The sequence below is a fragment of the Megascapheus bottae genome, chromosome 12 (genome assembly GCF_031878675.1).
Source record: "Megascapheus bottae isolate mThoBot1 chromosome 12, mThoBot2.hap1, whole genome shotgun sequence".
In the NCBI taxonomy this organism is placed as follows: Eukaryota; Metazoa; Chordata; class Mammalia; order Rodentia; family Geomyidae; genus Megascapheus; species Megascapheus bottae.
In genome coordinates, this window is record NC_143520.1 from 42,952,610 (window position 1) to 42,965,705 (window position 13,096).

At 38.7% G+C, this 13,096-nt stretch overlaps 1 protein-coding gene across 3 annotated transcripts in view; it reads left to right on the forward strand.

The window, feature by feature from the left end:
* Nckap5 (NCK associated protein 5) overlaps positions 1-13,096 on the forward strand; it is an 864,637-nt gene that overhangs the window by 645,429 nt on the left and 206,112 nt on the right. For all 3 annotated transcript variants that reach the window (XM_090342913.1, XM_090342914.1, XM_090342915.1), the window contains one exon: positions 11,181-11,249. In XM_090342913.1, coding sequence (XP_090199039.1) covers positions 11,181-11,249 — 69 coding nt within the window. The remainder of the gene's footprint in view (positions 1-11,180; positions 11,250-13,096) is intronic.

Consider the following 13,096-nt stretch of genomic DNA (forward strand, 5'->3'; position numbering starts at 1 on the left):
ACCACCTTACTTCTACAGCATGTGGGCCTCCCAGTGGCAGCTCCGAGTTGTTTTACAAAGGATGAGAGGTGGGTGGAGAATTTGGCTCAAGTGGTAAGGCTCTAGTCTCGAGAAAGCCCAAGGACAGTGCTCTGGCCCTGAGATCAAACCCTAGGAATGGAAAAAAAAAATGAGAGGAAATCTGATATTCATTAATCTATTCACAGCAGGCTACTCTTTATGCTAGATATATTTACATTCAGTTTCTCTTTCAAACCAATCAGTGATGGGTATTTATTATCATTTCCCAAGGGAAAGAAACCCACACAAAAAGTTCAAATGACCTGCCTTTAGTAATGGTAGGTGAGAGAGAGTGGCAAGATTCAAGTAAGTATCTATTTGATTTCAAAGCACCTGTCTGTTATGAAAGAAAGAAAGGAAGAAAGAAAGAAAGAAAGAAAGAAAGAAAGAAAGAAAGAAAGAAAGAAAGAAAGAAAGAAAGAGAGAGAGAAAATTTACAGAGCAAAGCATTGTCTTCCATCAGACTTTCATACTTCTCTCTGTTGAAGACAGATTCTTCTTACCTATCCTACCGCCCACAATCTCTACACAAAGATTTCTTCCCTGTAAATCCCTGTAGACAAGAAAATGATCAAGATTATAGTTTGCTTTGCATTATAAAGACATAATGCAAACGTACTTTTTATTTTTTTCAAATACAATTCAATGTCAAATAATACTTTTTCCAGGTCATACTTTATTTATTTATTTTTTTTGCCAGTCCTGGGCTTGAGCTCAGGGCCTGACACTGTCCTTGGACTTTCTCAAGGCTAGTACTCCACCACTTGAGCCGCAGCACCACTTATAGCTTTTTTCTATGTATGTGGTACTAAGAAATTGAACCTAGGTCTTCATGCATGCTAGGCAAGCACTCTACCACTAGACCAAACTCCTGGCCCACTTACTTTTTTTTCTATAGGCACACTGAAGTACACACAAGTGAGTGCACATATTGGCAGTTTTCCCCAATGACAATCATTGACTTCGGAAGACAGAAAATAATAGAAAGAAAAGTCTAAAATTGTATGCTGACCACTCCAGTTCCAGAGTGGCTGTAGGAGACTCTTGAATAGTTTGAACATGTGGTAGTAAGGGGCACAAAGGAAAGGACAGTTGCTTTTATTCTGAAGTTGACACTTCTTGGAAATTGGTCTTCAAAGTATGGGCTTAAGACTGGCAGCAGCAGCAGCAATAACACTGGATGGCTTGATAGAGATGGGAGTTCTGGGCCCTGCCTTCATACACCAAATGCTAACACCAAGTGTGGTTCCCAGAAATCTGTGCTCAAACAGCCAGCCAAGATTGAGTTGTACCCTCAGCTTGTTAGTTGCTGGTTTAACACTTCCATTCATGTGTTCCAAGATAAATCTGTGGATAGGTCCTCTATAGGTTGTTCTCACGGCATGGGCTGCTAAGAAAATGCTCCACTTTATCTGAGTTTATGTCCCCAGTGCCTTGTGCCTGGCACAATATTTGTAGAATTTGGGAGCAAGTACAACAGAAGGGCATGTCTGTATGTATCTAGGTATGCATGCTGATTCCTTTGACGTGTAGGCAATGCTTGTAAGTATTTCTTGAAGTTTTCTTACAAGATAAAGTTGGCCTTCAAGAAGACTCAGCAGTGTTAGACATTGCTTTTGTTTAGAATATGGATCTTCAGTCAATGGGAGCATCCTTCAGCCTCTACACATGGCCAGACACGATCAGCTAAGTCAGCCAGGAAACTCACAGATGTGTGCTGATGAGGATAAAGAACCCTGGGCTCCATGTCCACCCCAGTGACTGGTAGTTTTTGCTTTCAAAGCTTAGCTCAATCTACGGATTCATATGTGCTCTTTTGATGACAATGTTCCAACATTGTCAACATACAACAGGCTTACCGTATCTCTGAAGTTATTTGCAGAATCTATGCTTTGTTTGGAAGCCTGACTGAAGATCTTGGCCTACAGGCTGAAATTGATAGGATGGCGCTATCGTTGTAAAATGTGTTGTCTAAGTCTACTGCCATAGGAAGTAAGATTCAGGTGGTTTCATAGAGAAGCACATATCCCCAATTTTGGGGCCAAGCCATGGTCGTAGCAAAACACCTTTTCCTAATCCTGTCAGCTTTTGCTGAGTTGATGCAAGTTTTTCAACAGGCAAAAACAAAACAAAATTAGGGTTGATCTCAGAATCTCGTGCATGCTAGACACCTTCTATACAACTTGAACCAAACCGTAAGCCTTCAACAAGTTTGAAAGAAAGCAGATATCCTGAGAATGGACAACTCATACAGTAGAAAAAGGTACGGGGAACAAACTTCTTACTTATTCTAATTTACAGCCTTCCTCCATTTCCTCAAAGGATATCTGCTTTCTTTCCTCTTTTTCTTTCCAATCTGTCCCCATTCAACTCATACTCATTGTATTTCCTTGTTATAATTTTGTTCCTTTTTATTAACATTGAACCTAAGTTTTCTCTGCAGCGGATGTTGGCTGGTATGTGACATTACTTGTTTTCATCGTAATTTGCTATAATAATCTGACTCAGAATTCCTGCGAGAAAATTTACTTCTGATCATTAGAACATGTAAAATATTTCCTTATTATTCTCTTCCCAGCAATAATATTTTTATTTACTGAACTATTGTTGTTTTGAGTGCTTGTTATGTAAGCTGATCCTAAAGTTACCTTCTCAATTATCATCTTTCCTACCTCATCCAAAGCTAATTGTTATTTTGGACAATAGAGAGTGTTCTAATCCTATTGCATTGTGGCTTCTAAAGTGGGTGAAGCTCATCTCCTAATTTTGCTTGCTTTTATCCATATATTACAGTGTAAGAAGCTACCATAACAATTACCATTTTATTTATTGAATAATTTTGACAGAATTATGGGAAGGTCATAGCCTAATAGCTAATCTCCCACCCAAATGGTCTCAGCTGAGGCTGGAGTATTCATTTCCAACATGGCTTCTTCACTCTCACATCTGTATCTCAGTTCTTTCTGGCCTCTTGCCATAGAGATCTCAAACTCTATGTATTATCTGCATAGTTTGTAGCTTTACGTGGTTGCTCAGGGCCCCAGAGTAAATGTTCTAAGAAGCTCAGATATATGCTGAGATGATTGTAGTCTAACCATAGATGTCCTAGGAATGATTCTTCAGCCTCATTTGGTTGGCTAACAAAGTCAATAAGGTAAGTCTAGATTCAAGGAGATAAGTCATAAAGCATTGTAGCCAAATGTTATTGTTTGATGGTACTTGGGTTTGAACCCAGGAGCCACACTCTAGCCCTTTAGCCATTTTTTTTTTTTTTGTCAGTCCTGAGCTTGAGCTCAGGGTCTGAACACTGTCCTTAGATTTTTATCAAGGCTAGAACTCTACCATTTGAGCCTCAGCACCACTTCTGGCCCTTTCCAAGTATGTGGTACCAAGGAGTTGAACCCAGGTCTTCGTGCATGCTAGGCAAGCACTCTACCACTAGGCCAAACTTCCGGTCCCCCTTTAGCCATTTTTGATGTGATTAGTATGTGTAACAATTATATGAGTATAAAAGAATTCAAGTCTGTCCATGTGAAGTATAGCAAACGCAAGCTTTAAAAATACTGCTAGGGGCCCGAGTGTGGTCTAGTGGTAGAGTGCTTGCCTAGCAGGCATGAAGCCCTGACTTTGATTACCTGGTACCACATACAAAGACAAAGCTAGAAGTGGTGCTGTGGCTCAAGTGGTACAGTGCTAGCCTTAAGAAAGCCTAGGGACAGTGCTCAGCCCCTGAGTTCAAGTCCCAGGATTCGAAAATGTAAAAATAAATAAAACCAAATTCTGCCAGTAGTCAGCATGTGAGTCATACTAGTGTTTTATTTAAAAACTATCCACATAATAGATAAATATAAAATAAGTTGTACAGTGATTTGATGGGTCATAAAGGAAATTTTCTTGTTATTATAACATTCTCTGGGTGTATATATTTTGTTTAATTTTAGGCATGTATCCCCACTTAAGTTTTCTAGATGCAGCTATGATCCAATTTAGGAAATTTAGGGAAGCCAATGGGAAACTGAAGTATGGTCCAGGATATGGCAAAAGAACCAATGACACAGCCCCAGGGAAGGAGAAGGGTTGGCCCCAGAAACATCCTGTACTGAACAGCTGCAGAGACACAAAGTCTAGTGCATGTCTAGGGATAGATAATACAGATGAATTTATTTATTTATTTTTTTATAATTGCAAAAGAATTTTTTTCTTTTGCCAGTCCTGGGCTTGGGCTCAGGGCCTGAGCACTGTCCCTGGATTTTTTCAAGACTAGGGCTCTACCATTTGAGCTACAGCACCACCTGTGGCTTTTTGCTAAGTATGTGGTACCGAGGAATTGAACCCAGGTCTTCGTGCATGCTAGGCAAGCACTCTACCACTAGGCCAAACTTCTGGCCCCACTGCAAAAGAATTTTTGTATAGAACATTTCTACCACTGGTGGGTGGAAAAGAATGTGTTATGCAAATTTATAGTGTAGAAAGATTTCAAACTTGATAAATATTGGGATAATTAATGTTGAACAATGGCTTAGAAGCTTCATTTGTAAGCTTTGCTAATATCTGTTGACTCAGCAGGACCTATAAGAAATATAGAACCATCTATATCTATATCTATCTATATAAATATATACATTTGTACTATTAAATCCAAACAATATAGATTTATTCTGTGATGCTCCTTGATTTTACAAGGACCCATAAGCATTTTAAAGGAGAAATGAGATCACTGTAATTTGGAGCCATGGGAAAACCAGGTTGAGTGGGAAATCCTCTAAGTCAGATTCTAAGTGTAGCAGAAGTTTTTGATGGTTGAGGTAGACACAGCTGAGCACAAAGATGCATTGTTACGTGCACTTGAAGCTGTAATTGCATCCCCTGGATATACTGGTTTAATAACATTCTTACTTAAAATAGAGAACAACTTGTGTTGTAATTTCTATAATTCTCAGTGGTGATACCTACAATTTCTCTGCCTTTTCCTCTCCCATCTCTTTTTATACAAATATTCCTTGCTTCTTTAAATCACGCTTAATTAGGAGATTTTCCTGTTTTCTTTTCTTTCACCTGTTGTCTCCTGTTAGAAGATGGTTAATCCTAAATCTCTAATAAATGCAAATGGATTAAAGAGAATCATGAGTCCAAGATTATTTTAGCTTCACTGGCATGATTGTTAATATCTTCACTGTCCCCTGGGGAAGAGCAGGATTACAGCAGTTAAATTGCTACCAGCAACTGAACACAGTAACTATAAATGTGACTACTCTGTGTTCACCAGCACATTTTAGGTATTTAATTTGCTTGGCTGTAATAGATTGTCAGAGCAGTAAATGTGAGGCAAGTAATGTAAACGGTGTAATGATGGTAATTATCTGAATGGATTGATCATCATGTTATTGCAACGTGATATGGGTATGAGCAAGATGTAGACATCCCTATAAATTCCCATTTTCAGCTTTATTTCCTTGCGCATTTTTTTCTAAATCATTTAAAGTGAAAACAATATAAACTGGCACTGTAGTTCTCTCGATTATCTCTTACCATTATCCTGTGTGTTGTTGCCTTCCTAAAACTTCAGACCTCAAAAAAGGTACATCTCTCCAAAGAAGAAGTAATTTGGAATTCTGACATTCTTCTTTTGTGATTCATGGGGATCAAAATACATGAACTGAAAGTCACTGTAGGTTGCTTTATTGCCTTCATTTGTTAGCTAAAAAATCATTAACTAAAGAATTATAAAGCCACTAACATTAAACAATCCATGCATGGTTGAGCATCCTGGCTTTGCCATTTTCTACAGCAAAATGGAATTGGAACCCAGGCCTCATCCTTCTAACTCGGCTGGGGGAGGAACTCACTGATTGTACCAACTGCAGGTTGGAAATAATCCTCAAGGGAGAACACATAAAACCAACATCAAGAGCTGGGAGAGATGGCTCTTGAGTGTAATCTTAGATACTCAGGAGGCTGAGAGTTGAGGATCAAGGTTCAAGGCCAGCCAGGGCACAAAAGGCCCTGAGACTCTTTTCTTCAGTTAATCCCTAGAAAATGGGAAGTGGGGCTTGGCTCAAGGTTAGGGCAGTAGTCTTGAGCTGAAGAGTTCAGAGACAGAGCCCAGGCCAAATTGAAGCCACACGACCCACACAAAAACAAGAGCAAAAACAACAACAAAAACTCCATCAAAACCAGAGAACACTGGTAGCATCTCATACATGTCTATGATAGACAGCATCTGCCACACAGTCCTGTCCTTTTGAATTTTAAACTCTAGCTTCTTTCAAGTAATATCAAGTAGAAAAAATACCAGATAACTATAGAACTACTGCAGAAAATGTGCCCAGGGATAATTTTAGAGGACATGGAAGAAGGGGAAGATAAGTAAGAATAAGACTTTTGAAGGGCTAGGGGATAGATGGAAAATCGAGGGAAAAAATCTTTCTACTGAAATTAGAAGTAGTAACTCCTCAGAAAATCTACACATGTGAACACCTGGATTGTGGTTTCCAAATATCACTCCCCAACTAATAGAAAGTGGGGCCAAGGAGTACATGGCTGGCCTGGGGACAAAGACAAGGAAATGTCTGTGCTAAAAAAAAGGATGTATTTTAAAGAAACTTGCCACCCACTGGCACAACTTGAGCATAAATAATAATAATGATGATTTAATTCTCTACATATCCAGTGTGAGAATCTATGTAAACATACTAATATATAGGAAATGTGTAAACATGTAAGTGTGCACTGTTCTACATTTATCTGTGGTTTCACTTTCCTCAGTATCAGTTATCTGCTCAGCCTGTGCTATAAAAATAGTAAACAGAAATTTCCAGATATAAGCAGTTAGTATGTTTTAAATTGCACTCTGTTCTGAGAGAAACGATAAGATCTCCTTCCATGTTGAAGGAAATGTGAATTCTTCCCTTGATAAGTATATCCACATATGCTATGTATGCATGTGTGCTCTATGCCTGTTGTCAGACTGTCAGAGTCTCATTGCGGTTGGGTGGAAGTTGCTCTTATTTCACTTAAATAAAAAAAATGATTCCAAGTCACAGGAGCAGTAAAGCTGGCAATGTTGTTACAGTGTATTTTTATAATTGTCCAAATTTAGTAGAAGTTGTTGTTATTAATATCTTACTCTTCTTTTTTGATTAATGCTATCATATGTAAGTATGTCATAGGAAAAAATAAACTATAATCATCCATAACTGAATAATAGGAATATATTATGAAAATGTATCCTTAGGCATTTCCATTATACAATCATAAAGTTATCCAGTTATGACATTACCTAAAGTTAGCCAGCGACTTACTCAGTGATATAATTTCATAGGACCATTGCCATATATGGAACCTATCAGTGACCAAAAACATTCTTACAGGACACATGATTATATATATATATATATATATATATATATGTTTTTGTACAATCCAGGGTTTTAGTGACCCACTGTGGGTTTTAGAATGTATGCGATACAAATGAGGGAGAGTATTCGAGATAAAATGGAATTAGAAATTACCACCTGCAGCCGCAGTAATCATTGAGTCAAATAAGTTACTGATGATTGGTTGCTATAACAAGTAACTGGAAGTTATGATCAACAGTATATTTTTCTTACTTTCAAAATATTTCACCCCAAATGAATCATTCATTGCAAAAGTCAGAGTAGTAATGTTGCAGTGGAGAGAGATTCAGTAGAGTGAGAACCTGTAGAAGTGGATCACATAGGCTCATGTGACTGGCACAACATGCTAAGAAGTCTGTGATATTCCTACCACATCTGCACAAGAAAGTTGCAGATATACTCTGCAAGGGATAGAAAGGAGAAAAGAACATCAGTGATCTAGGCAATATTTCAGACTAAAGGGTATTGGATGCGTGACAATGACAAGTGAATGCAATACACTAATGTTCCTAGGATCACAATCCTGAAAGAAACTCACCACACAAAAGGCATTACAGGGATAAGTGACAAATGGGGGTGAGGGCTGCTCATTGTGTTATATTAATGTGTATTTCCTGAGATTGGGAAGCAGGCTGATACTTTTGTTATTCATAAATTCACAATTCAGGAGTAGGGCCGGGAGTTTAGCTTAGTGGTAGAGTGCCTGCCTAGCATGCACGAAGACCCAGGTTCAATTCCTCGGTACCACATATACATAGAAAAAGCCAGAAATGGTGCTGGGGCTCAAGTGGTAGAGCCCTACTAAGCCCAAGAACAGTGCTCAGGCCCTGAATTCAAGGCCCAGGATTGGCAAAAACAAAAACAAAAAAAATTCAGGAGTAAAGGAAGCTATATCTGCTTTTAAGGTCCAAAGAGAGACAGAGGGAGGGAAAGAGGGCGAAAGAGAATAATATAGCAGATGTGGCAGAACATTAATGAAAGTGAATCTGAGCAGATTCATATGGGAATTCTTTATGTTGTTCTCGTAAATTGTAAGTTTGTATTTATTTCCAAATACAAGCTGAACTATACTTAGGAGGTAAAGTTATGTGGATTGTGGGTCAAAGCCAGCGTAGGCAAATGTTAACAATACTGTCTCAAAATCAGACTAACTGGGCACCTGTGCTTATGTCTAAAATCATAACTACTCAAGAGGCCAAACCTAAGAATTAAGGTTCAAAACTGACCTCAGGCAAAGAAATCCTGTAAACTTTGACTGACTAGCAAAAAGCCCAAACTGGAGATGGTGGCACAAGTGGTAGAGTACCAGCTGTGAATGAAGAGTGAAGCAAGAGCTTGAGGTCATGAGTTCAGTTCCCAGTATGAGCACACACACACACACACTCTCTCTCTCTCTCTCTCTCTCTCTCTCTCTATCTCTCTCTCTCTATCTCTCTCTCTCTCTCTCTCTCTCTCTCTCTCTCTCTCTCTCTCTCTCTCTCTCTCTCTCTCTCTCTCTCTCTCTCTCTCTCTTTCTCTCACAGAAGCTGGGACAAGCTGGGTGTGGAGTTGCCCACTACTCCAGAGGAAGAGATAGGAAAGTCGTGGTTTGTGATTAGCCTAGACGAAAGGTAGCAAGCATGACCCTATCTGAAAAACTCAACTTAAAGGAAAAAAACTTGGCTCTAGTAGCAGAAGTGAAGTCCTGAGTTAAGTTGATAGTGCTGTAAAATACAGGGGAGGAAAAAAGGAAAATTGAAAGGTTAAAAATGTAAGTTAAAATTTACCATAGAGACCATATGAAACCAACCCAGATTCCCCTCAGTTGATGACTGGATCAACAAGATGTGATATTTATACACAATGAAATTCTATGCTGCCCTCAGAAAGAATGACATCGTATCATTTGTAAGAAATGGGAAGACTTGGAAAAAAATCATTTTAAGTGAATTAAGCCAGACCCAAAGGAACCTAAGCTCAATGGTTTTCCTCATCTGTAATAATTAGTACTCATTTAGAACTCTCCTAGCAGAATTACAATAGCTTAAACCCTAGATACATAAGGCCATATAGGATGAGGCCAAATTAATGGACCTCCAGGACATGGAAACAAGAGCTTAATTATAAATGACTGTTACTCTTTATGTATTATGTTTTTTTCTCCCTTCTCTTGTGTTGCCCTTTGGTTAATCTCATATTGTTAGAGTATCCCACTTTGTTACCAGGTATATTATATAGATGTTTACTTGTTTATTTGAAATAGGAGGGGAAAAATGAGGGAAGGGTTGGGGGGAGGATAATGGGGACAAAAACATAAGAAGGGATATCAATGTGTGAGAAGTAATGCACCCTCTATCTGATGAATATAGCTGTAACCCCTCTATACATTGAAATAAAAAATTATAAAAAATGTGAGTAGAAGAGTGTTAAGCTTTGCACCATATAAAACATACACATACCGTACTGTGCACACCGAGGTAGAATGCTACTTCCAAACACCAAAGAGAGGTAGAGGCAAGAGGGCTGTGCTGGATGAGGCAGGGGCAAGGAGGGGGGGAGACGCTGATCAATGTCACACTTGTGAGATGACTTGTACTTTTCAAGCTGGCCACATTGTAACCAGATTACCAGCTACAAAGGATAGTTGTAATGCCAGCATTTCCTGCTCATTTTTTTAAAAAAATCTACTATGCTTTTTCTCCCTCCTTACTATTGCAAAAAAAGTAGCCTAATAACCACATCTGATTAGGTGTCCACTGAAGAGCATCAAAGCCCTAATTAGAAGAAGTAGCAGCATAGGAAGAGAAAAATCCCAAATAATTCAAGTCTTAGATTTCTCTTTGGTGTGTTATGTTCAAAGGGGCAAAGGTCATATGTTTTCTCTCACATGAAAGCTTGAAATTAGTACAGATACAGATATAGATGTAAATACTTGGGAAGGTATGTAATATGTAAGTGCACATAAACTTATTAACTGGAATACAGTAGATTCATGGGAGTTTTCTTAGGAGAAAGGCTGAACTAAAGATCAACAAAATAGAATTCCATAAACAGGTACCTGGAAGAGATTAAGTAAGATCAAGGGGTCAGGCTGGACACATGGAAAGAAAAGGGGAAATATTTTCAGTAATTCAGTGCATATCCTACAAAATTAAGAAAAATGAAAGAAGGGAAAGGATAGTCAAAGGGGTAACAACCAAAATGCATTATATTCATAAGCTGCTTTGTTGGATGGTATTTCCTTTGTATTTTCTAGGTAAAGGTTTTCTTAAGTCATTGATGAACACTAAAAATAGCACATTTCAGTTTGTGTTTAGAATTATACTTTCATGACTTTACCTGAAATTCCTTTGGAGGCCTCAACAAATATTCAGCATTGAGGCTGTGACAGGTCTTAAAGAAGTAGGATTAACTTATTGCTTACATTGACATTTTCATAGGGTGAGATTAATATTTTAATCTTTCTGTGGAACACACATCAAGCCATGATTTGATTTTTTTTTACCTCTCCAGAATATCAAATTTTGTGTTTCTTAAATTTATTATATATTATTGTGAGCAAGTTGATAAGACAGAAGTCTTCTAGAAATACTTATAATAGTATTCACAGAAAACATGTCAAAGGTACTTCTAAAAGATTATTTGGGATCCTGAGGAGATATATTTAGAAACTGTATTGAATGAGTTGTCAAACAACACAATATTACATTGATTTATTTGTGTTATTTGTGTATCTTGCTACAGGCGGAGAATTCAGCGTTGGCTCTAGAAAATGAAAATCAAAGAGAGCAGTATGAAAGATGCCTTGATGAGGTAAGGTAGATGAGAGGCCCATATGAAGAGGTTGTGCCATTTAGCATTCTCTTACTCTGATGGTAACACATGCACACTAGCTGTCTCCACAAAAACATAGCATTTTCTCTTCCTAAGGAAAGTTGTAAACACATGTCTTACTGCAAAAGATCAGTCAATGTGAGTGTGTGTGTGTGTGTGTGTGTGTGTGTGTGTGTGTGTGAGTCCACCCGCCCTTCTCTTGCCTTTCTTTCTAGATGCTTATACGGGAATCTATATATTTCTTTAATAATTGTTCCATATTCTTGGAGCACAGTTGGAATATGCTTCTTTGCTGTTCGATCAATTCTTCCTGTGCGGTAAGTGCACTCTTTGCCTATGAATGAGGAAAGCCACATCCGCATAGTGCATCTGAAATAGGATGTTGTTTCAGAAAAAAATAAATCCTTGATAGAATGAACGGGGGTGATGTTCACAGTTGGCAGTCAGAGGGGGGAAAGTTTCAAAGATTGAGCACAAGCCATAGAAAGGATAGAATGTGAAGAAGAAAATTTGAGCTGAATGGAAGAAGCCAGGGCTACAGGCATGAGTAAACTCAATAAATATTATCTGATGATAATGATGAGATGAGGGCGATGATGCTGGGCATTTGCCAATCTCTTGGAGGCAGAGGAAGATTGAAGTGTGTGAGGAGCTCTAAGGTGTATCCCCATGAGCCACGCCCCTTATGTGATCAGGAATTGAGCCAAACCTCCATGTTGTGTCTACCTGCCCCAACTGCCCATTCACATCACTGAGAAGTTCTCTGGGGACTTGTCTGGATTGGAGCCATTATTTAAATGTAATAACTTCCTTAGGCATCTGCCCAACACTCTAAAACATAATAAGCCTTCTTTGGAAGAGTCAGTTTAAGATTTGTTAGAGTGTAGCTGAACAAATTTTAGAAAAACAAGAAAAACTACACTTAATCTTATTCTGTTACTTTACCTGTGGGAATTGCCAATATGTCTTCAGTCTTTTTTTTTCCCTCTGTAACAACATGGGAAACCTTTTCCCAAGGAACTCCTCTTGGTATATTTTACCCTTTCCTTTCCCTCTCCACTTACATGCCTTCTCAGAAGTGGATGAGTTGAACTGCACTCTGTTCTTTTGGTCCTTCAAACTGCAATGGTAGTTCTTATCTTCTGGTGGTCCATGAGATTCCCTCTCCCCACATCCCTCACACCAGATTTTGAGGAATGCAAATTGTCAGGCTATGCCCAGTACCCATAGAATGACAGTCTTTTTTTTTTTTCCAGTCCTGGGCTTGAGCTCAGGGCCTGAGCACTGTCCTTGGACTTTCTCAAGGCTAGAGCTCTACCACTTGAGCCTCAGCACCATTTCTGGCTTTTTTCTATGCATGTGGTGCTGAGGAATTGAACCCGGGTCTTCATGTGTGCTAGGAAAGCACTTTAACCACTAGGCCAAACTCCCGGCCCCAGAATGACAGTCTTGGGCTGAGTCTGGCAAGCTGTGTGTCACCAGTCTCCAGCTGGTATAACTGCTGCTTTTAGAGCCCTATCCCCATACCACATATCAGTTGGTACTTAGTACATCCATGTCATTGGAGAACTCTCAAGATATCCCTGGGAAAGAAATTATGTTTAATATTCAATGCCTGAATTGTTTAATATACATGTTGTTGTGTGTATATAAAGCCATATATGTAGGTTATTCCAACAAAATAGTTTTTGCAGTATTCTTCCATGTGAAGCCTTAAAAGGACCAAAACAACCTTTACACTGCCCAAAGGTAAAGAATCATAAAAAATGAGTTGACCTAAAAGAGAGCATAAACATTCAAGATGGGAAAGACAGTTCAACAGCCCT